Raw genomic sequence first — 24,908 nt, forward strand, 5'->3', positions numbered from 1 at the left:
AGATGCAAGGCATGGGTGTGTAAAGTCCATGCAGCACTGTCTCTCGCACAACGCGAGACTCTGATACATGGCTTACTCTGAACTTTTCAGAAAAAAACTTTTTTGAAGAAAAAAAAAATAAATTTTTTTTAACCATATTAAGAGGTATTATATACTTCATTGCAGATAACATCTGATCTGCAAGATATATATTTACCTGAGACCAACTGAATGCTCACTATTTGGTTATTATGCAATTGCTGTTAAGATCCTGAGAGGCATATTAAATATTCACAAGAGGTCCCTGAGGAGCTCAAGTTGAGCGAAATGCGTCGGACCAAGGACCAGATATTGATTAAGCCTTCTTGGTGCTAATACCAGCACAAATAATCTCGGTCTTGGGCACTATCAGTTTCCCAAGACTGTAGATACTACCGTTGTGGGGGTGTATTATCACCCTAAAACGGTTATTCGTTGCCTCGAATAGATACCAGTTAAGGCATCACACTATACCTAGAAAGCACGATATATGGCATCTACATTTTCAAGAATCCTCTGAGATACACTTCCAGAGTTATTAATATTTTTCTTTATGTATTATGTGTGTCAGTCTTTGTGAGTACTATTTTAAATTTTAATTGCTTTATTAAAGGTTATGTTTTAAAGTCCTAACAGTGAAGAGTGGCAGATGTTTTATGACTATTTTAGAATTTCACTCTTTGGAATACCCTTTTAATTCCAAGTCTGCAGAATCTCCCTTAAAGGGGTTTTGTTGTCACAGAGGGCATACTTGCCTGTCCTGGAGGCCTGGGACGCAGCTAAGAGCTGCCAGTATCAGCGGCAACTTCCTGGTTGACAGCCTGGCAGAAGTCAGGTGTCATCTGCAGTGGCTCAGAGGCTGCAGCGTAATTGAACATACGTCACTGTACATGCTTCTGGTAAACATGTATGGTGACACTGCGGCCTTTAATTGGCCACAGATGACACCTGACTTCCGCCGAGCCATCTACCCAAAAGTTGCAGCCAATATCGGCAGCGACTCTCAGCTGCTTCCCGGGGCTCCAGGACAGCCGAATATGCCTTTTTTTTTAACTTTAGGCCAGGCCAAGAAGGTGGATGGGGTTTTGTTGTAATGACAAAACCCCTTTAAGTACCCATCATTGTCATACTCTTCTGTGAATCTCCCTCCAGTGTGAATCACAGTCCATATCAAATCCGTATTGTGCTTGTAAAGGAAAACAATATTGTATACAACATAATCTTATTCATTGCAAATTTATAACCCCATAGATATAACAATTGTTACCCTATCAGAGCAGTGTTCCAAAATTGTTATCATTGCAAAGGTCAATCTAACAGTAAGTACTAGAAACTATATACTGTACTACAATAATAGCAACACAATTATCAGTATCACTACCCACTATCAATGGTGCACAAAAGATAGTGGACAGTCACTATCCCTAAAAAATAATGCTACTGATAAAAATGCTTTCCTGCAGTATACAAATGTCAAGTTGGTTTGCAATACATTAATAATACTGCCATTAAAAACCCAAGTAATACCGCTGTATTCTGTAAGACAAATAATTCACTGTACAATGCTAAACACTGTGCAACCAAATAATTAAACATGTCCATTTAAATGTTTTTCTATTAATTACAATAACACACATTACTACATGTATACATACTGTACACACATATACAAACACAGTTCCACCTTTGTGATCTTTTATATAAAGAATAAGACCATACAACTATCAACCAAATAATAAGACCATAGAAGGCCGACATAACAAGGCTTTGTTCACATCTGCGTTCGGGTATTTCATCACAGGAGGGCGGATCCCTCTACCCTCGCCCTCTCTCTTGGTTAGAGAATTATCACTATGAGAACCCCTCTCTAGCACCGCCCCTTGTGGAGCCTGCCTTAAAGGGGTTGTCCGGCCACACAGGGAAAAAAATTTTATAATGCTGCTGCTTCCCTTTCAGTAAGGATAGTAACACACAGCATACAGGGGCTCAAACCGGCAGGCAGATCAGCTGCAATGTCAGTTTCTTACCTTAGAATCTGATCTTCACTGCAGCTTTCAAAGATGGCGCCTCTGTGCTGCCTTCCCACAATGCTCTGCGCTCTCCCTCTTCTGTGTGCGCGCTCCCGATGGCAGTAAGAGACATGAAAAGGCAGGATTTCATGGCCTCCCTCAGCTCACGTCCTAGCCCCGCCCACCTCTATTGAACTGCTCTACAGTCTCTCCCCGCCCAGGCCCCGCCCCCTGCTGCATACTATAATCAGAGGGGGTGTGACCAGGGGAGACTGCCTTATACACTCATGGTTCAGGATAAAATCCTGGCATGAGTGTAAACAGTAGCACTATGTATAGTGAATGGAGAGGGGCTGGGGAGAGCCGAGAGAGAACTCTCCTGCAGCCCCCCACTGCAAGGCTACCTACTGCCCCCCCACCCTGCTAAAGTAAAACAAAACATTTCCCCACACACACATGCCCCCATAGTGCCCCTCCCACAGCAACCCCCCCCCCTCACAATGACCCCCCCTCACAGTGCACTCTCCCACAGTGCCCCCCTAATGATCCCCCACAGTCCCCCCCTACAGTGCCACAAACAGTGCCCTCTACAGTACCCCCTACACATGCCCCCCACAGTGCCCCCCAGTGTCACCCCTACAGTGCCCTCCAAAGTAGCCCCCCTCATTCCCCCCAACCACAGCATTCTCCACAGTCCCCCCTCAACAGTGCCCCCCCAGTATTCCCCCCCACAGTACCCCCCCTACACATGCCACCCCCCCAGAGTCCCCCCCAGTGCACTCCAAAGTAGCCCCCCTCCACATGCCCCCCACAGTCCCCCCATCCACAGCGTCCCTATACAGTGCCCCCCCCGTGACCTCCCCCACAGAGTCCCCCTTTACAGTGCCCACACACAAGTACACTAACAGCACCCCCTGCCCCTCCCCCCTACAAGTACAGTAATACCTATATATAGATAACACAGGATCCACCATTCACAACAGACACAGCTTACCTCCTCCCCTCCCTGCACAGGCATGATTATACCGTGTGAAAAATTACTGTGACAGCCCCACGCTACCCCCCCCCCCCCCCCCCAGCACGGCAAATTACTGTCACAGCCCCCCTCCAACCCCACGTGACAAATTACTGTGACAGACCACCCCCCCACAGCTACAAATCTATGTGACGGGACACCCCACCGCGACAAGTCTATGTGACCGCACACTCCACCGCTACAAGTCTATGTGACCGCACACTCCACCGCAACAAGTCTATGTGACCGCACACCCCACCGCTACAAGTCTATGTGACCGCACACCCCACCGCTACAAGTCTATGTGACCGCACACCCCACCGCGACAAGTCTATGTGACCGCACACTCCACCGCGACAAGTCTATGTGACCGCACACTCCACCGCGACAAGTCTATGTGACCACACACCCCACCGCTACAAGTCTATGTGACCGCACACTCCACCGCTACAAGTCTATGTGACCGCACACTCCACCGCTACAAGTCTATGTGACCGCACACCCCACCGCTACAAGTCTATGTGACCGCACACCCCACCGCTACAAGTCTATGTGACCGCACACTCCACCGCTACAAGTCTATGTGACCGCACACCCCACCGCTACAAGTCTATGTGACCGCACACCCCACCGCGACAAGTCTATGTGACTGCACACTCCACCGCGACAAGTCTATGTGACCGCACACTCCACCGCGACAAGTCTATGTGACCGCACACTCCACCGCTACAAGTCTATGTGACCGCACACTCCACCGCTACAAGTCTATGTGACCGCACACTCCACCGCTACAAGTCTATATGTCCGCAGGGTCTCCTGACATTACAGTAGCACACATCACTGCGCACACACACAGCCCCCCCCCCCCGACTTCTGACAGCCGGGCCTCCTGACATTATAGTAGCACACATCACTGCACACACACACACAGCCCCCCCCCCCCGGACTTCTGACAGCCGGGTCTCCTGACATTACAATAGCACAGATCAGTACACACACACACACACACACATCCATCCATCCTCCCCCCTCCTCCTCCCCCCCCACGAGAGCTGTGCTGGAGAAGCGCGTCCCCGTCGTCCCGACAAGAAGAGGACAAGAGACTAGTCGGAACCAATGGCAACCGAGGAGTAACACAGGGGGGGGCACCCCAAAAGGTAAGTGAATAACTTCTGTTTGGCTAATTTACAATGCACAATGTATATTACAAAGTGCATTGTATTGGGCAAACAGAAGTAATGAGACCTAATGTTTATGGCCGGACAACCCCTTTAAGGTACTAGTAAATGCAATGTTTCTTTGCTGCAAAATGCAGGTGGAGAAATGCTGATTGCGGCTGGCACCTGCCTTATCAAGTCAAACAATATGCAGAAGCCAGGTACTTGCTGCAATCCGTAAAGCTCAGCTTGCATCCTGCAACAGAAAAAATGCTACATTGTACTAGCACCATTATAGACAAACACAGTTTAATTAAATAAGTAACACAAACAGTTCACATCTTTTATTGAACACATTTATTAATCATCCACAGTGTTGGAAGAAAAAGCAAATGACCCTTTGTATTAGTAACTTCTCCAGAAGCTAATTTGCAATAGATATTTCAATTAAGATTGGAAATGTGGGTTAAACAGGTGCTTTGCTCATTAAATAAAGGCACACAAAGCCTGGTTACTGATAAATCTGTTTTTTTTTCCCAACAAAAATTGGTTACTGTGGACTATGCATCAATAACATTTTTCAATAGACCTTAGCTTGTAATGGCTACAAAAGCAGAGGGCTCACTTACTTTTTCTTGCATACAGTCACTACATATACAAACACACTCTCCCTTACAAATGTAACATGTGATGTATAGGTAGAAGGCTGGATAAGGGCAGCATGTGGGCACTAATGCCCTTATTACTGCATAGGACAGCAAACACTAATTGGGAATGCAGGGTGATAACATTATTAGTTAGCCGCACACACAAGATAGAATTCAGTTTCTCACTGCTTAACATAGTAGTAGAAGTATAAGAAGTGTATAGATTAGAACCTTTCAACGTAGATGTTTTTCCCCGTCCCAAGGGAATACAGGCTACAGAGGATTCGATAACAGGAAACTTGAACATCATCCACTAAAAAAAAAAAAAACAACAATTTTAAAATACTTTTGTATGAAGGATTAATATACTGTATGTCTAAGGCAATTGCAACTACACATATGTGGTCTATTGCGTTGCAAAATGACCAATGGAATTTCCTGATGTATCAATTAGAGGAAATTTATAGATAGCATAGCCAGTAGTACATGAGACTTTCTCTCATGTAATACATGCTCAAACCCTTTATCACATGACAGTGATGTCATCACAGGTCCTGCATCCTTGTGCAGATTATGGGCGGACTACAAATTCCCTGTGGCCTCAGTTGCTATGGAATACTAATAAACATGTAGCCGGACAGCAGACGTGTGCGTACAGGACCTGTGATGACATCACCATCATGTGATGAGGGGCGGAACATGTAAGTCACTCACAATCACACTCACTCATGCACGGACGTACAAGTTGTTGTTAGTATTTTGATTGTGACTGGCACTGTGTGCTTCTGATTCTATCTCAGAGTTGTGGTTGTCAGATATTTATATTTTTTGAAGCATTGCTATTTACCATATGAGTCTAGTAGAAAAATTAGTACAGTTTAAGATAGTCGTTTTCTATTATGACAAGCGAGTCCAGATACAATACCCATTATAATATAGTAGACATGTTTAAGATCATTAATGTATAATAATGTCATGTAAATGAGTGATGGAATAATCCTCCACAGTGCCACCTATTAGAATGGTAGTTACCTTATCAGTCAATATCTGACTAGAGATGAGCGAGTATACTCGCTAAGGCACATTACTCGAGCGAGTAGTGCCTTAGCCGAGTATCTTCCCGCTCGTCTCTAAAGATTCGGGGGCCGGCGAGGGGTGGGGAGCAGTGGGGAGGAATGGAGGGGAGATCTCTCTCTCTCTTTCTCCCCCCCCCCCCCCCCCGATCCCCGCCGCAGCTCACCTGTCACCGGCACCGGCCCCCGAATCTTTAGAGACGAGCGGTGAGATACTCGGCTAAGGCACTACTCACTCGAGTAATGTGCCTTAGCGAGTATACTCACTCATCTCTATATCTGACCTTTTAACAGGCTTTGCAATATGACAAAGGATATAAGCCAAGCCAGAATGTGAAAATGAATAATGACCATGTCAAAATTGCCATGCTTTTCTTGTATTAAGCACGCCTTAGAAATATACTGGTAAAGGTAATGGCCACTTTGAGGGTGCCTCTAGCAATGATCTCTGATCAATTATAAATCTAATGCATGCTGCTGGCCGCCTGGAGATATTCCTGCGCAGTGCTGCAAGCTATGTACCTTTCTGTAAATGTCATTGCAGACACCAGCATGAAGCTCAGGGAACTTACAGTGTGCTTTAGTAACGATAAATGTAATTTATGTTGGAAATATAAAAATATATTGAATAGTATATTTATGTATAATTGCTATGGTTCAGCAAGATTGTTAAATCTAAGCAAAACAATTGCTTATTTTTAAGGAGATTATGTGTTACAGATGTACTGTAGGCTGCTGTATAAAGACCCAGTGACATCGGTGCTGTGCTCTTTATGTCATTATAGAGGATGACTGTGAATTACAACCACAATCCCCATCAATTTTCATTGCCCTCTGTGCAAACCCTAAATGCACAGGACGTAACTGTACATCCTGTGTTTAGAGGTTTTCCGGGCAAATAGTACTGATGACCTATCTTCAGGATTAGGTCATCAATAGTTGATCACTGGGGACCCACTTTTCAGGATCCCCAGTGATCAGCTGATCGCCCAGACCACTCTCAGTGCAGCGGACTGAATATCATCATTGGGTCAAGGCAAAAGCGTCACAGAGGCCTTTACTCCCATTGAGATCAATGGGAGTATTGCCTTCAATTACACTTACACGTCCAATCCTGTTGTCAGAGCCAGAAGTGTAATAGGAGGCTTTAGCACCCATTAATTTCAATGTGAGTGAAGCCCACTATGGCACTTCTGCCTTCAACCTCGATGATGATGTCTGGCCTGCTGCACTGACAGCAGGACATTTAATCAGTTTATTACCAGGGATACTGAATAGCAGGTCCCTGGCGATCAACTATGAATGACCTATCCTGAGGTCCTGAGGATAGGTCATCAATAGTACATGCCCAGAAAACCCCTTTAAGACTCTATGGGTCCAATGAGTAATATTCAAAACATATTCTAGGAAAAAGTAGGCAGGTTGATCACCACTAGTCTACAAAAATCTCACTACATTACCAGTAATAATAATCATTTAATCGTTTGACTGCCAGGGGTTCTTGTACATTTTGACCCCCAGTAGCCAGAACAATTTTTATACTTTTGATGTTTACTAGAGATGAGCGAACACCAAAATGTTCGGGTGTTCGTTATTCGTAACGAACTTCCCGTGATGCTCGAGGGTTCGTTTCGAACAACGAACCCCATTGAAGTCAATGGGCGACCAGAACATTTTTGTATTTCGCCGATGCTCGCTAAGGTTTTCATGTGTGAAAATCTGGGCAATTCAGGAAAGTGATGGGAATGACACAGTGACGGATAGGGCAGGCGAGGGGCTACATGTTGGGCTGCATCCTAAGTTCACAGGTCCCACTATTAAGCCACAATAGCGGCAAGAGTGGGCCCCCCCCCCTCCCAACAACTTTTACTTCTGAAAAGCGCTCATTAGCATGGCATACCTTTGCTAAGCACCACACTACCTCCAACAAAGCACAATCACTGCCTGCATGACACTCCACTGACACTTCTCCTGGGTTACATGCTGACCAACCGCCCCCCCTCCCCCCCACAGCGCACACCAAAGTGTCCCTGGGCAGCCTTCAGCTGCCCTCATGCCACACCACGCTCATGTCTATTTAGAATTGCGTCTGCCATGACGAGGGACCGCAGGCACACACTGCAGAGGTTGGCACGGCTAGGCAGCGACCCTCTTTAAAAGTGGCGGAGAGATAGCCCACAATGCTGTACAGAAGCAATGAGAAATATAATCCTGTGCCACCGCCATCAGGAGCTGCACACGTGGGCATAGCAATGGGGAACCTATGTGCCACACACTATTCATTCTGTCAAGGTGTCTGCATGCCCCAGTCAGACCGGGCTTTTTAATTCATAGACACAGGCAGGTACAACTCCCTATTGTGAAGTCCCTGTCGACCCACAGCATGGGTGGCTCCCTGGAACCCACCGGTGGTACACAGAAATATCCCATTGCATTGCCCAACACAGCTGAGGTAGTAATGTCGTGCTTAATGCAGGTGGGCTTCGGCCCACACTGCATGCCCCAGTCTGACTGGGGTTCTTTATAAGTGTACAGATGTAGTAAAAACTCTGTGTGCACCTACAGCATGGGTGGGTGCCAGGAAGCCACCGGCGGTACATAGAAATATCCCATTGCATTGCCCAACACAGCTGAGGTAGTAATGTTGTGCTTAACCCTTTCCAATCCAATTTGTATATGGTTTTCCTAGGGGGCTTACTCTTTTTCTGCCGTTATACAACGGCGCTATATGCTGGCTAAAGCCTGTACTGCATGAGCTGACACGTAGGATAGGCTCCGACAGCAGAGAGGCTGGCAATATACAGTAAGAGAACCCCGACGGACGTCTACCAACAACGGAGCTGTACAGCCTTAAACCCTAATGTCTTCACAGGTCACACAGTGGACTGGAAAGGGTTAATGCAGGTGGGTTTCGGCCCACACTGCATGCCCCAGTCAGACTGGGTTTCTTTATAAGTGGAAACAGATGCATTTATAATTCCCTGTGGACCCACTGCCTGGGTGGGTGCCAGGAAGCCACCGGCGGTACATAGAAATATCCCATTGCATTGCCCAACACAGCTGAGGTAGTAATGTTGTGCGTAATACAGGTGGGCTTCGGCCCACACTGCATGCCCCAGTCAGACTGGGGTTCTTTAGAAGTGTACAGATGTATTAAAAACTCCGTGTGCACCTACAGCATGGGTGGCTCCCTGGAACCCACCGGCGGTACACAAAAATATCCCATTGCATTGCCCAACACAGCTGAGGTTACGTCAGCTGTAATGCAGGTGGGCTAAAAATTAATTTGATTACACTGTAGGCGAGGGCCCACAAAAATTGCTGTATCAACAGTACTAATGTACATCCCAAAAATTGGCCATGGCCAGCCAAGAGGGCAGGTGAAACACATTAATCGCTTTGGTTAATGTGGCTTAAGTGGTAACTAGGCCTGGAGGCAGCCCAGTGTAACGAAAAATTGGTTCAAGTTAAAGTTCCAATGCTTTTAAGCGCATTGAAACTTTTAAAAATTGTTCAGAAAAATTATTTGAGTGATCCTTGTGGCCCTAAGAAAAATTGCCCGTTCAGCGTGATTACGTGAGGTTTCAGGAGGAGGAGCAGGAGGAGGAGGAGGAGGAATATTAGACACAGATTGATGAAGCAGAAATGTCCCCGTTTTGGATGGTGAGAGAGAACGTAGCTTCCATCCGCGGGTGCAGCCTACGTATTGCTTACGTATCGCTGCTGTCCGCTGGTGGAGAACAGAAGTCTGGGGAAATCCAGCCTTTGTTCATCTTGATGAGTGTTAGCCTGTCGGCACTGTCGGTTGACAAGCGGCTACGCTTATCTGTGATGATTCCCCCAGCCGCACTAAACACCCTTTCCGACAAGACGCTAGCCGCAGGACAAGCAAGCACCTCCAGGGCATACAGCGCGAGTTCAGGCCACGTGTCCAGCTTCGACACCCAGTAGTTGTAGGGGGCAGAGGCGTCACCAAGGATGGTCGTGCGATCCGCTACGTACTCCCTCACCATCCTTTTACAGTGCTCCCGCCGACTCAGCCGTGACTGGGGAGCGGTGACACAGTCTTGGTGGGGAGCCATAAAGCTGGCCAGGCCCTTAAAGACTGTTGCACTGCCTGGGATGTACATGCTGCTCGATCTACGCACATCCCCTGCTACCTTGCCCTCGGTACTGCGCCTTCTGCCACTAGCGCTGTCGGCTGGGAATTTTACCATCAGCTTGTCCGCAAGGGTCCTGTGGTATAGCAACACTCTCGAACCCCTTTCCTCTTCGGGAATCAGAGTGGGCAGGTTCTCCTTATACCGTGGATCGAGCAGTGTGTACACCCAGTAATCCGTCGTGGCCAGAATGCGTGCAACGCGAGGGTCACGAGAAAGGCATCCTAACATAAAGTCAGCCATGTGTGCCAGGGTACCAGTACGCAACACATGGCTGTCCTCACTAGGAAGATCACTTTCAGGATCCTCCTCCTCCTCCTCCTCCTCCTCAGGCCATACACGCTGAAAGGATGACAGGCAATCAGCCGGTGTACCGTCAGCAGCGGCCCAAGCTGTCTCTTCCCCCTCCTCCTCATCCTCCTCATGCTCCTCCTCCTCCTCCTGTACGCGCTGAGAAATAGACAGGAGGGTGCCCTGACTATCCAGCGGCATACTGTCTTCCCCCGCCCCCGTTTCCGAGCGCAAAGCAGCTGCCTTTATGGTTTGCAGGGAATTTCTCAAGATGCATAGCAGAGGAATGGTGACGCTAATGATTGTAGCATCGCCGCTCACCACCTGGGTAGACTCCTCAAAATTACCAAGGACATGGCAGATGTCTGCCAACCAGGCCCACTCTTCTGAAAGGAATTGAGGAGGCTGACTCCCACTGCGCCGCCCATGTTGGAGTTGGTATTCGACTATAGCTCTCCGTTGTTCATAGAGCCTGGCCAACATGTGGAGCGTAGAGTTCCACCGTGTGGGCACGTCGCACAGCAGTCGGTGCACTGGCAGCTTAAAGTGATGTTGCAGGGTGCGCAGGGTGGCAGCGTCCGTGTGGGACTTGCGGAAATGTGCGCAGAGCCGGCGCGCCTTTACGAGCAGGTCTGACAAGCGTGGGTAGCTTTTCAGAAAGCGCTGAACCACCAAATTAAAGACGTGGGCCAGGCATGGCACGTGCGTGAGGCTGCCGAGCTGCAGAGCCGCCACCAGGTTACGGCCGTTGTCACACACGACCATGCCCGGTTGGAGGCTCAGCGGCGCAAGCCAGCGGTCGGTCTGCTGTGTCAGACCCTGCAGCAGTTCGTGGGCCGTGTGCCTCTTATCGCCTAAGCTGAGTAGTTTCAGCACGGCCTGCTGACGCTTGCCCACCGCTGTGCTGCCACACCGCGCGACACCGACTGCTGGCGACATGCTGCTGCTAACACATCTTGATTGTGAGACAGAGGAGGAGGAGGAGGAGGAGGGTGCTTTAGTGGAGGAAGCATACACCTCCGCAGATACCAGCACCGAGCTGGGGCCCGCAATTCTGGGGGTGGGTAGGACGTGAGCGGTCCCAGGCTCTGACTCTGTCCCAGCCTCCACTAAATTCACCCAATGTGCCGTCAGGGAGATGTAGTGGCCCTGCCCGCCTGTGCTTGTCCACGTGTCCGTAGTTAAGTGGACCGTGGCAGTAACCGCGTTGGTGAGGGCGCGCACAATGTTGCGGGAGACGTGGTCGTGCAGGGCTGGGACGGCACATCGGGAAAAGTAGTGGCGACTGGGAACTGAGTAGCGCGGGGCCGCCGCCTCCATGATACTTTTGAAGGACTCCGTTTCCACAACCCTATACGGCAGCATCTCAAGGCTGATGAATTTTGCGATGCGGACGGTTAACGTTTGAGCGTGCGTGTGCGTGGCGGCGTACTTGCGCTTGCGCTCGAACACTTGCGCAAGCGACGGCTGAACGGTGCGCTGAACTACACTGCTGGATGGGGCCGAGGACAGCGGAGATGAGGGTGTGGGTGCAGGCCATGAGGCGGTAGTGCCTGTGTCCTGAGAGGGGGGTTGCATCTCAGTGGCAGGTTGGGGCACAGGGGGAGAGGCAGGGGTGCAAACCGGAGGCGGTGAACGGCCTTCGTCCCACCTTGCGGGGTGCTTGGCCATCATATGTCTGCGCATGGTGGTGGTGGTGAGGCTGTTGTTGTTGGCTCCCCGGCTGAGCTTTGCGCGACAAAGGTTGCACACCACTGTTCGTCGGTCGTCAGGCGTCTCTGTGAAAAACTGCCAGACCTTAGAGCACCTCGGCCTCCGCAGGGTGGCATGGCGCGAGGGGGCGCTTTGGGAAACACTTGGTGGATTATTCGGTCTGGCCCTGCCTCTACCCCTGGCCACTGCACTGCCTCTTGCAACCTGCCCTGCTGATGCCCTTGACTCCCCCTCTGAAGACCTGTCCTCCTGAGTAAGCGTTGCACACCAGGTGGGGTCAGTCACCTCATCGTCCTGCTGCTCTTCCTCCGAATCCTCTGTGCGCTGCTCCCTGGGACTTACTGCCCTTACTACTACCTCACTGCAAGACAACTGTGTCTGATCGTCATCGTCCTCCTCACCCACAGAAAGTTGTTGAGACAGTTGGCGGAAGTCCCCAGCCTCTTCCCCCGGACCCCGGGAACTTTCGAATGGTTGGGCATCAGTGACGATAAACTCCTCTGGTGGGAGAGGAACCGCTGCTGCCCAATCTAAGCAGGGGCCCGAGAACAGTTCCTGGGAGTGCTCCCGCTCCTGAGCAGGTGTTATTGTAGTGGAGTGAGGAGGCTGGGAGGAAGGAGGAGCAGCAGACAGAGGATTCGGATTTGCAGCAGTGGACGGCGCAGAACTGCGGGTAGACGATAGGTTGCTCGAAGCACTTTCTGCCATCCAGGACAGGACCTGCTCACACTGCTCATTTTCTAATAACCGTCTCCCGCGTGGACCCATTAATTGGGCGATGAATGTGGGGACGCCAGAAACGTGCCTCTCTCCTAATCGCGCAGCAGTCGGCTGCGACACACCTGGATCAGGAGCTTGGCCTGTGCCCACACCCTGACTTGGCCCTCCGCGTCCTCGGCCGCGTCCACGTCCTCTAGGCCTACCCCTACCCCTCAGCATGCTGTATTACCAGTGATTTGATTTCACAGGCAGGAAATAAATTGGCACAAGACTGCAGGCCAAATATAATTTTTGCCCTTTTTGGAAAACGAAAGGCCCCACTGCCTCTAGTGAATGAATTATCTAAGTTTAATAACTGTGCTGTGTCCCTGCTTATGTGTCACAGAACGTGAGGGTAGCAGAGTTATTATAACTCTGGCAGAGCAGGTATTTTTTTTCCCAATTAAGGAAAGCAAATGGCGAAGCCAGCAGTAAAGCGTAGCTGGGTGCGTATGATTTAGCACTGTTCTTCACGCAGCTCACACGTCTCCACCGCCCGTAAGGACGGACAGAGGCTGGACAAATAGATTTGTTTTCAGTTTTTTCCCACCAAAAGGCAGCACTGCGTATATTCTATGAACATGAGAAGTTTAATAACTGTGCTGTGTCCCTGCTTATGTGTCACAGAACGTGAGGGTAGCAGAGTTATTATAACTCTGGCAGAGCAGGTATTTTTTTTCCCAATTAAGGAAAGCAAATGGCGAAGCCAGCAGTAAAGCGTAGCTGGGTGCGTATGATTTAGCACTGTTCTTCACGCAGCTCACACGTCTCCACCGCCCGTAAGGACGGACAGAGGCTGGACAAATAGATTTGTTTTCAGTTTTTTCCCACCAAAAGGCAGCACTGCGTATATTCTATGAACATGAGAAGTTTAATAACTGTGCTGTGTCCCTGCTTATGTGTCACAGAACGTGAGGGTAGCAGAGTTATTATAACTCTGGCAGAGCAGGTATTTTTTTTCCCAATTAAGGAAAGCAAATGGCGAAGCCAGCAGTAAAGCGTAGCTGGGTGCGTATGATTTAGCACTGTTCTTCACGCAGCTCACACGTCTCCACCGCCCGTAAGGACGGACAGAGGCTGGACAAATAGATTTGTTTTCAGTTTTTTCCCACCAAAAGGCAGCACTGCGTATATTCTATGAACATGAGAAGTTTAATAACTGTGCTGTGTCCCTGCTTATGTGTCACAGAACGTGAGGGTAGCAGAGTTATTATAACTCTGGCAGAGCAGGTATTTTTTTTCCCAATTAAGGAAAGCAAATGGCGAAGCCAGCAGTAAAGCGTAGCTGGGTGCGTATGATTTAGCACTGTTCTTCACGCAGCTCACACGTCTCCACCGCCCGTAAGGACGGACAGAGGCTGGACAAATAGATTTGTTTTCAGTTTTTTCCCACCAAAAGGCAGCACTGCATATATTCAATGAATAATAACTGTGTTGTGGCCCTGCCTATACAATTCTTTCCCTGCAGTATCAATGGAGGGTGGAATGCTCTGCAGAGGCGATTTTGAGAAGCCCAAAAAAAATGCAGCACAGCTAACAGCAGCCTGGACAGTACTGCACACGGATAAATATGGCCCTAGAAAGGACCGTTGAGGTTCTTGAAGGCTACACTCACTCCTAACACTCTCCCTGCCTATGCAGCACTTCTGTCCCTAATGCCAGGTGCAACGGTCTGCAGAGGCGATTTTGAGAAAAAAAAAAATCCCACTGCTAACAGCAGCCAACACACAGCTATCAGTGGCCCTAATAAGGACCTTTGGGGGGTCTTGAAGCCTACACTAACTACCAATTCTTTCCCTACAGCAGCTCCGGTATAAACAGCACTGTCCCTCATCTAACTCACACCGCATCTGAGGCGAGCCGCGGGAGGGGCCGACTTTTATATTAGGCGAACACCTGATCTCGCCAGCCACTCACAGCAGGGGGGTGGTATAGGGCTTAAACGTTGCAGGGGGAAGTTGTAATGCCTTCCCTGTCTTTCAATTGGCCAGAAAAGCGCGCTAACGTCTCAGGGAAGGAAGTGAAAGTAACCAGAACACCGCATGGTGTTCGTTACGAATAACGAACATCCCGAACACCCTAATATTCGCACGAATATCAAGCTCGGACGAACGCGTTCGCTCATCTCTAATGTTTACAGATAAATGTCAAATTCCAAAGAAAAAACTCAGGTTAAACCGCCCATACCAATATATTTTCTGAAAACAGGCAACCTGAAGATTGTAGTTGTCTTGACGGACTACTGACAGCTATCAGCACCTTCATGTAATTTTATGATCAACAAAAATAATTAAAAAATGCATTAACATACATTTTTGCCTAAAATGCACATCAACTAGCTTTATATACTTCAACTTACTCAAGCTGTGTTACTAATAAGTTTGGTGTTTTTTCTTATCTTTAAAACAAGACTGCAATCAAAGCTCTATCTGCAGTACAGCCTGAGATATAACCATTTAAACAAGGACATTCATCATACGTAGTGGATACATCTTTGTCAGGGAAAGGCTTAAACTGATCTATTTGATTTTTGTATAGGTTCAATTCCTTTTTCTAGTGTCCCATTTAGAGGTAGTCATGTAAATTGTGCAAGGAAAATATTTTTGCTGCCCACAACTCGCGTTCCTAGTTAATATTTACAAATGCAATTCCAGCTTTTTTCACCTTGACCTTGTTTTCTGATACTTATCCCAGTGTAAAATAGGTTAAAGTGATTAAAAGGTGAAAATCGTTAGGGAAGTCAAAACATAAAGCTAAGTTTTCCAACAAAGCGTATTTGTGATGCTACCACGGGACCCTCACTAATGCCAATAATCAGAGTATTCAGTCCCCATTATTAGCAGAGACATTGTGCAGACTTTCTCAATTATTGTCTATAGTAGATATGAATACACATGCACAAGTGTAGCCACTTGAACACCCCATTCACAAGACTGGTTGATTCCAGCAACACATCCAGTGGATACGTGGAAACTATTTTAATTTGCACTTAATCTGGAGTAGGAGAAATCCTTCTATCAAAAAACTTACACAGTAAATCAACCCCAAACTGGTGACGAGCCACATGTTCGAAGATGGAAGTCAAGATTGGAAGGAGAGCCACTGTGGTGTAGTTAATATTCTGAGAAACGCCCTTCATTTGAGTTCTTGAATGAGTGAATTTTCCAAGCTTTAAGTTTTCCAAGGTCTTTTCTAAATCTTCTGCAGCATTTTCAAAGAAGGCTCTTACTCCAGCTTTTACCAGCTCAGAACCAGACTTCATCACTGTGCTGAAGGGGAACAAACAGGTAAGCTCCATTTAAAACATAAAGTTGGTAAATAGGCTACAAATCACAAGACAATCAGTCAATGTGTGTTCGCAATTTGAGTCAACTTTCCAGAAACAGTGACACTCGTCCATGGGTTGTATCTAGTATTGCAGGTCAGATTCAGTCAAGTGAAGCTAAGCTTCAACACCTGACAGAATCTACAATAGCGAGCTCTAAAAAAAAACCCAGACCTTATTTTTCTAGTCACACAAAAACCTGTGACCATAAGATAATGGATTTAATATTAAAATAGTGTAGTTTAAACTATACACATGCAGACATTATGAATCGTCTTATATAGGAAATTCTTATCTAATTCTTGTTTAAAGGGATATTTCAGGACTTTGAGGAAAACTGTCATGTCCCCACAGCACTATAAACTATAAAGGCCCATTTATACGCAAAGATAATCTTTCAAATGACTGAAAGTTTGAAATATTTTGTGATCTATTTGCATAAAGTGTTAATGGCAATTAACACTTTATCATCATCATTTGCATGTAAAAGGGCCTCCAGGAGCTGTTTGCAGAGCCCAGCATGTGATTACTCACACAGCTGCATTGTTCTGCTTGTGGTTGCCGGAAGATTTCAAGGTTATCTGCCGGCTCTCGTGGAGATAACAGCATGTGGTCTATTGAGAGACATTTTATCTCACAGTGTCGGAATGATAGATTATAAATTCACCTTAAAACCATTGTTCAAACGAAAAGTGCATGATGAAAGTGTTTACGTACAACGATTATTGCTCATTTTCGGTCGTTTGAAAAAATTTTGAGCAATGATCGTTACGTGTAAATGGGCCTTTAGTTGTGGTGCTGTTAGGAGACATGACATTACATTTACATAATATATTTTTTATACTCGCCCACTTGCACGGTAAAACGCTGTCACCCAGTGAAGATCGTGCGGCACATAGAAATCTAACTCTTTTCAGATTCCTGCACACATGCTCTGCCATACAAGTCTGTAGGAGAGTGTGTACACGAGAACCTGAAAAGAGCCAGATTTTCGCGCACCGCACGATCTTCACGGGTAACACCGTTTGACTGTAGGAGAGTATACAAGATAATTCATCCGGCTACCTGTCACGTCCGCTAACAGCACCATAGCTTAATTTGTGACAGGTTTCCTTTAAATATTGAAGATCTATCCTTAAGACAGTTAACCAATATCAGATAGCTGATGGCCCGACTCCCAGCACCCACAATCAGCTGTTTGAATGGGTCTCTTCTTTGGCCTTTAATGTCACATTCATCAGTCACATGACCTTTCTGCAGTTCAGTCCTAATTAAGTGAGAGAGACTGAGCTACAATACAAGGCACAGCTGCCACAAAATGTACTGCACTGTGCCTGGTATACAGTACAATAAAGAGGTCTCAGTGCTTGCCCCAATCACTTTAAACAGCTGATAGATGGGAGTACCAAGAGCTGGACACCCACTGATCTGATACTAAAGGCCTATTAATATAGGTCATCAATATCAAGTCTTGGAAAACAGCTTTAATGCAGTGCTCCAGACTAAAAATATTACCAGGAACCATTGGCTCCAAAACTGTAAAATCTAGTTGCCAAATAAAAATGTATATAATTTTATGATAAAAACTTAATGAGTATATACTTTACTTTATAAGCTACACATAGACATGCAGCGTTACCACTTGATGGTATAACTGTACCCAGAATTTTTCCCTCACGGTATAACAACCCCACCCAGCATTTCCCTCTTTGTGGTATAATACCCTCCTCCAGTATTTTCACCCTTGCAGTACAATAACCCCATCCAGCGTTTCATCACGCATGGCATAATAACCACATCCAGCACCATCACATCCAACCCCACTTACCCCCCTCCCCCCTGCCGACTTGCAAAGACCATCTTAACTTACCCCAAATTTCATGGAGGTATCTAACCTTTTGTCCAATTACCAACGTGTTCCCCTCCACAGTATAGTTATATGCAAAGCTCTCCCTACTCCACCCGCAAACACATTATCACTCTCTTTCCCCCAGTAGCATTATCAAATGCCAGGTGCCCTCTGCTCCCTAATGACATAGTTAGGTCCTTTTCCCATAACAATACTCAATAAAATATTATTACATGTCCCAATAACATTATCATACACTAAGGGCTCCCCTCCACCCTCAATAATTGACAGACACCAGGTGCCCCCCTCAGTAGGTTTATGAGGTGCTAGGCACCCCCTACCCAAGAAACACTGTCAGGTGTCTTTTCCCCATAACATTACCATGTGATACCTGAAAAGCAACCTCCTCATCTGATCACAGAATTTACACTAAGCTGTCCCACAATCACACTGACAGGAGCTGCTAGCAAGCGGCTCATATTACATAATTAACTAACACAGCAGAAGTAGGGCAGTGAGCTTTCTCCTCCCCCTGATGGGCGTGGGCAATGTGTGGTTGTCAGGGGGTAGGGCTTTATGTCGCAGAAGTGCCTTGTTCACACACATATGCAGAAGGCAAGAGAAAGTCTTTCTTTCATTACAGCTGCACTGTTCTGCGGCAGGGATGGTTGCAAATGGCAACTAGACAAAGAAGTCTATTGACATTTGCAAAATTTTGGGTGCATTGGTGAACATTTTGGTCACCATCTGGAGCCCTGTAATGCTATGCTTGTAAAAAGAATAACTAGTGACTACAAACAACTAGAAAGTCAGTCCAATACATTTTCCCACACTTGCAAAATTATCAGTACTCATCAGCACTTATGGGTGGGAATTTAATTAATGATTCACAACCAATCATTTTGGCACCACTGATTTACAAGTTATTGTTCTGACAAATGAATCGGTCACATCTGCTGATTTTACAGTATCTAAAGCTAATGAATACTGTAAATATTAACTAAATGATTAAAGGGCATGTTCACATCGATCAATTCTTATGACTAGGTACTTGAAAATTTTAAACCAGACAGCTCCTTTAAGCCTAGAGCTATATGGCAACACAGCCTTTTGGCATGGTGACTGCACAGTACTGTAATGCAGTCCAAACAACCCAAACCGACAGGAAGTTCAGGAGCAAAAATTTTCAGATTAAAATTAGTATTTTTGCCAACATTTAAATGACTTCTGGGTGGTTCTATAATTCAGTGCACTAAAATTAACATAAAAATGTTTTTTTCTAAAAAGAACCTGTTGCTATGGCAGACCACTTTGAATAAGAGAACTGCTCGCCAACCAATAGCTCTGGAGCCACATGTGGCTTGCAACCCTCAACTATGTGGCTCACCATAGGAGCCCTGAGATATAACCATATGCACTTACTAAAACATGACATCCACTTATGTTGCAAACATATCCTATCAGCAGAACACTGACAATTTAGGTAATGTAATTGCACTGTGGACATTTTCAAACTGATAAATGTATTTAAAAAATAGAAAAATATTCTTAATATTTAATATGCATTAACCCTTTCCAATCAAATTTTGGATTTAGAGTTTCCCCGAAAGCTTTCTCTTTTTGCTGTTATACAACGGTGCCATCTGCGGGCTAAAGCTAGTGTGTGTGCGCCAAAGAGGCTCCAACAGCGGAGTGGCTGGCAATAGACAGTAAGAATACCCTGTTGGACGTCTTTTGACATTGGAGTTGTATAAGCTTCAATCAGAATGTAGGAAGACGTCAGACAATAAATTGGAAATGGTTAACATTATTGACTTAAATGATGTGGTTTATAAAGCATAAAAAGTTGGCAACCTCTGAATTAGAGGATCAGTGTGATTACCCCAATAGGAGTGGGTGCACTAGTGGCAGGCTCTATGGCAGGTTCATTTTCACGTAACCAATGACTCAGAGTGTCCGTGATAAAAACTTGATACAAAAACAATATAAACTCACAACAAGCTCAAATAAAAATTCATAAAAGTACCGTGTGTCAAGTGTCTGAGCCAGAATGTGCAGACAGCTCACCATGGTTGCGGAATCACTTCCTGCAGTAAAGTGATGAAAGTAAACATATTAGGGCACACATTGACTTTCAACGCAGCATGCTAATTAAATGTGTTTGCACTGGCTACTGTGTCATTCTTGCATTTGATACATGTGACAATGGCGCTCTGGTGACATGCATATTAGAAAAGATATGAAACATACACAACAGTGATGATGTTATTTTAGGGTTTGCTACAGGACAGGTCCTTACTTTATTACTTATTAACTTACTGGCCGTGATTTCTCCAGACTAAGAAAAACTGAAAATATATTAAAACTATCGAATCTTGGACAACTGTGTTTCTTATTCTTTGCTGACAACAAAAGGCTGAGCATGCTGGGAATAAAAAGATGTAAGGAAACAAATGTCTTAAAGTGCTTCCAAGTATTGTCCCTTTTGGAAACCGCTTTTCTAATCATGGGTCTTTCTAAAACAAGAAGATAGCGTGAGGTGACTTTATGTTCTAATCAGTTATTACCTGAATAAAACAGCTGTGTAACAGGGAAAGCAAAGCATTACACCCAGTGAATGAAGTCCTTTGTGTCCATTGACGTCAGTTGCAATGACTGCAATTCTAAGCTAACAGTTTTGTATACCATAGTATGGTGTAAGGGGGTGACGATGCTTCATAATTTCATTAACCGTTAAGGGGGCTGTTTAAGATCTGAAAATATTAGGTGTTTTTTTTCTCAGAATCTCTCTTTTTTCATATTTTAGCATAGCATCATTTCTACAATATCTGCATCTTATTATTGAAGCTATCTAAAGGTGGAGATTTCTGGGATATCTTTGCTAATAAGCAGTTCTCTTATACTATAAATTATTCAACGTACGTTTCAGCTTCATCTAAACTTCCAAGTGAATTTCCACTCTTTAATACCATTTTGCTCCATTAATTTTAACAGATTTAAAATTATATGCTGATTAGTTTAATAATTTATTTTTATAGCAATCAGTTTTAAATTTCCCTGTATAGACGTACATTATGAACAAAGGACATGGGAGACCTTCACTTTGTCCGGATGGGCTCCCTTTGATATATTACACACAGTTCAACTTCACGCTCAACCAACATCTCCTCTCAACGGCATTGTACAAAGCATCAAATTCCCCTGAGATATTCTGAAGGCTCACCTTACATGCCCAAAGAAGGCCCAAGATAACACTACATGAGCCATCAACTTTTTTTCATCATGCCACGTAAAAGGTCTTCCTGATGTATGTTTTATCAGTGAATACCAAAAGGTTTTCGATTGGGTGTATGAAAACACCTGCAACTGGTTTGCATGATGCTTCATCGTTAAAGGGGTTGTCTCGCGAAAGCAAGTGGGGTTATACACTTCTGTATGGCCATATTAATGCACTTTGTAATATACACCGTGCATTAAATATGAGCCATACAGAAGTTATTCACTTACCTTCCCTGCGCTGGCGTCCCCGTCTCCATGGCTCCGTGTAATTTCAGCGTCTAATCTCCCGATTAGACGTGCTTGCGCAGAAGGGTCCTCTTCTCCCATCTCTTCGGTCCGGCACGAGCGGCATTGTGGCTCCGCCCCCTTGTACGCGTCATTGCGTAGCTCCGCCCCATCACATGTGCCGATTCCAGCCTCCTGATTGGCTGGAATCGGCACATGTGACGGGGGCGGAGCTACGCGATGACGCGTAGAAGGGGGCGGAGCCAGAATGCCGCTCGTGCCGGACCGAAGAGATGGGAGAAGACCCTTCTGTGCAAGCGCGTCTAATCGGGAGATTAGACGCTGAAATTACACGGAGCCATGGAGACGGGGACGCCAGCGCAGGGAAGGTAAGTGAATAACTTCTGTATGGCTCATATTTAATGCACGGTGTATATTACAAAGTGCATTAATATGGCCATACAGAAGTACTTAACCCCACTTGCTTTCGCGAGACAACCCCTTTAAGATGAGTGTAGTCCCCGAATTCTTTATCTTTTTTAGCATTACCAATCCACCCATCTTGTCTCACCAAAATAATCTGGGCAAACAGATCTGTCATAGTTGCAAAAGACATCTTAACTCACTCCAAAGTTCATGAAGGTAGCTAGCCTTCCGATCAAATATCACAGTGTTCATCTCTAAAGAATCCTTAACTACTGTTGACATGGAACCAACTAAGCAATGGGTTCATATAGAAAAGATTTTCTTCACAACTCCCTTATCAACACTTCCATTGATCATAAGTAAAACCCCAAAATAGCTTTCAAACCATCCTACCATTGCACCCACTCTTAAAACTACAGTTTGCCGGTTTCCCCAAAGTGCGATTTCACTGTTCCCAGTTTACGCTAAGGATAAAGGTCCTTTCCATTTGTAACTCACAGATAGTGATTTCTGAACCACTACATTTCTAGATGGTTCAAAGATAAAAATGATATCCTCATTGCAGGACAGCACAGATTTATATGTCCAATACTTCTGGCAGGTTCCTCAACTAAAATTTTTCCTATACTCTTTCCAGACCCCTGGGAAATTTGCACATTTCAAAACTTGCTTCCAACATATCTGTGTTTTTCTGGAAAGTATGCATCATGCACTGTCCCATATTTATGATATCACCTCCTCCACAGGTACTTCCTCCTTCATTGTAAATTGGGAAAGAGTCCTTCAAATCGGAACAATGTGACAAGACTCTACCAGCTTACACATAAGCCCTCCATATTCAGTACGACACAAGAAGCGGCACTTGTCTTTAGATAGTACAAGGTCCCTCTAAACTACATGCTTTTTCATCTATTTCCCTACTCAGCAAAAAATGTGAATCTAAGGTGGGCACAATACTTCATTTTTTTGGGGGGAGGGGAATCCCTATTTTGTTTACATTTTTGACATAAGTATTGTGTATCACTTCCAGATTTACAGATTACTCACTCCCTTTCTCGCCTACTTTTATCGTGCTCTATCTCTGTGATATTCCTCTTTCTTGCTACAAGGAGTAAGTGGTCAAACACTTTATATAGAAAAGGGGACACACCTGCTCTATGACTTCAAGCAGAAGTGCAGACTATCGGTCAGTAGTTTTCTAGTAGACAGGAGGTAATGAGAACTGAGGACCTTACTACATCCATCCACAATTCCCATGACAAATTTTACAATACTTGTTTCTATTGGATTGGGTATCTAGAGACTTTAGTATACAAGGCAACTCCCACTTGGGGCTAAGTATGCATTTTTTCCCTGTAGATCGTTTATAGTGTAGAGTAGTGGAAGAAAAAAAGTAGTGGAGCTACCCAAGTAGTATATGGAAATATAAATGGAGTTGTGGAAATGGGAACTATGTCCTCCTTTTGAAGGGTGGTAAGCGAAGGATAAGATACAGAGACACAGTGGAGGTGTCTCTACTATAGAAGCTGCCACTTACTCTAAGTAACGCTATACCCACCTGGGCAAATGTTTTAACCATAGAGACAAGAAGAAAATAAAAAACTAATCTTGGGTTTGTGGCGCGGACTCTAGGTATAATATAATAAAATTAAATAGTTTGTTGCCAAGATTCTCTATTTATTAATTAAAAGCAGTATGTAAACACGTTTCGAGGTTTGGTGAATCCCTTCCTCAGTACTTGCTGGGGATACATGTCTGAATGCTGACATTGTACCTGGCAGAGAGGCTCAACAATGTAATGTAATTATATTATACCTGCAGGTTGTTTATGACTTTACAGCACCACCTCCTCTCTGTCTTTGCTATCTTTCCCTATGTTGCCATCCTTTCTTGTCTTTTTTTTATTATTGTCATATTATTGCATGCGTATGTTGATGCTCTATGTATTATCTATATAACCATTATTGCTGTTTTTCTATTACGGTGAACTAGAATATTTCAACATTTTTTAACCTAAAAGATGATAATAAAAAGTGGAGATTCACTGAAACCATTTGTAACTATTTTTAGTGTTTTGTATCGATAATACCTAGCATTACATAAATTATGTGAACTTGTGTCTGCTTACACATATTTTCAAGATTTCCATGTGTTATTTTCACACAACACAGAAGTCATGTTACGTGCCATTTCCATGCATTATTTAATAGAGAGAGTACCCTTGCTTGCAATTCCTTTCCTAGCCTCTCTGAGATTGACTTACCAAACAGTGATATCCTATGTCTTACAAGAGCTGCCAGTTTGCAGAACAGACTGAAGTGACAGGGAGAAGTACAGAGGAAATGAGAAAAAAATGGTAACAAGTTAGGGAAAAGATGCAAAGAATAATATTGAAATTGGTAAGACACAGACGTGCAAAAGCCATACTTACATACAGATACAACAACATACTGCATTTCTAATCACTTAACAGACATCGTCATACAGTAAGACACGGAAGTATGGAAGATTTAGTAGGACAGCCCTATGCAAACAATGTGTGATTTGCCTCCGAAGGCCTCTAATGAGAATGTATAAATGGTGGCTTACACATAAAAGTTGATGAATATGTAAAATAAATAGCTGGAAACATTATAAACTATGTAAATGAATGTGCTTTCATATAGAGAAACAATAGCAAATGCTAACATTTCAGAAGTAATAGCCAAGAGCACTTCTAAAAATACATGCCAATGTGAGATGGACGTTGATTCTGTTTGAAGTTCAATATATCTGGAATGAAACACAAATGTTCGCCACTTACCTTGCCACCATTTCTTTCTCTTTGTTTGATGCATAGCCGCTGCTGCTCAGAGTTTTTATTGGAGAGGATAGAAAGTAGAGGCAGTGATTCTTGAAGTACTGGTCCACAAGAGGTAAGAGAACCTGTAACAGTAAACACAAGCAACTTTGATTAGTGGCA

General features: G+C 45.2%; 1 protein-coding gene across 1 annotated transcript in view; it reads right to left on the minus strand.

Moving 5' to 3' along the window:
- The window catches only part of RYR3 (ryanodine receptor 3), a 680,585-nt gene that overhangs the window by 255,858 nt on the left and 399,819 nt on the right, over window positions 1–24,908 (minus strand). Inside the window, exons 60-64 of the mRNA XM_066572425.1 lie at window positions 24,750–24,871; window positions 24,210–24,259; window positions 20,043–20,103; window positions 15,873–16,111; window positions 5,078–5,159 (exon numbers count right to left, since the gene is read on the minus strand). Of these exons, the coding sequence (XP_066428522.1) occupies window positions 5,078–5,159; window positions 15,873–16,111; window positions 20,043–20,103; window positions 24,210–24,259; window positions 24,750–24,871 (554 nt within the window). The remainder of the gene's footprint in view (window positions 1–5,077; window positions 5,160–15,872; window positions 16,112–20,042; window positions 20,104–24,209; window positions 24,260–24,749; window positions 24,872–24,908) is intronic.

The sequence above is a fragment of the Eleutherodactylus coqui genome, chromosome 6, assembly GCF_035609145.1.
Source record: "Eleutherodactylus coqui strain aEleCoq1 chromosome 6, aEleCoq1.hap1, whole genome shotgun sequence".
NCBI classification, from domain to species: domain Eukaryota; kingdom Metazoa; phylum Chordata; class Amphibia; order Anura; family Eleutherodactylidae; genus Eleutherodactylus; species Eleutherodactylus coqui.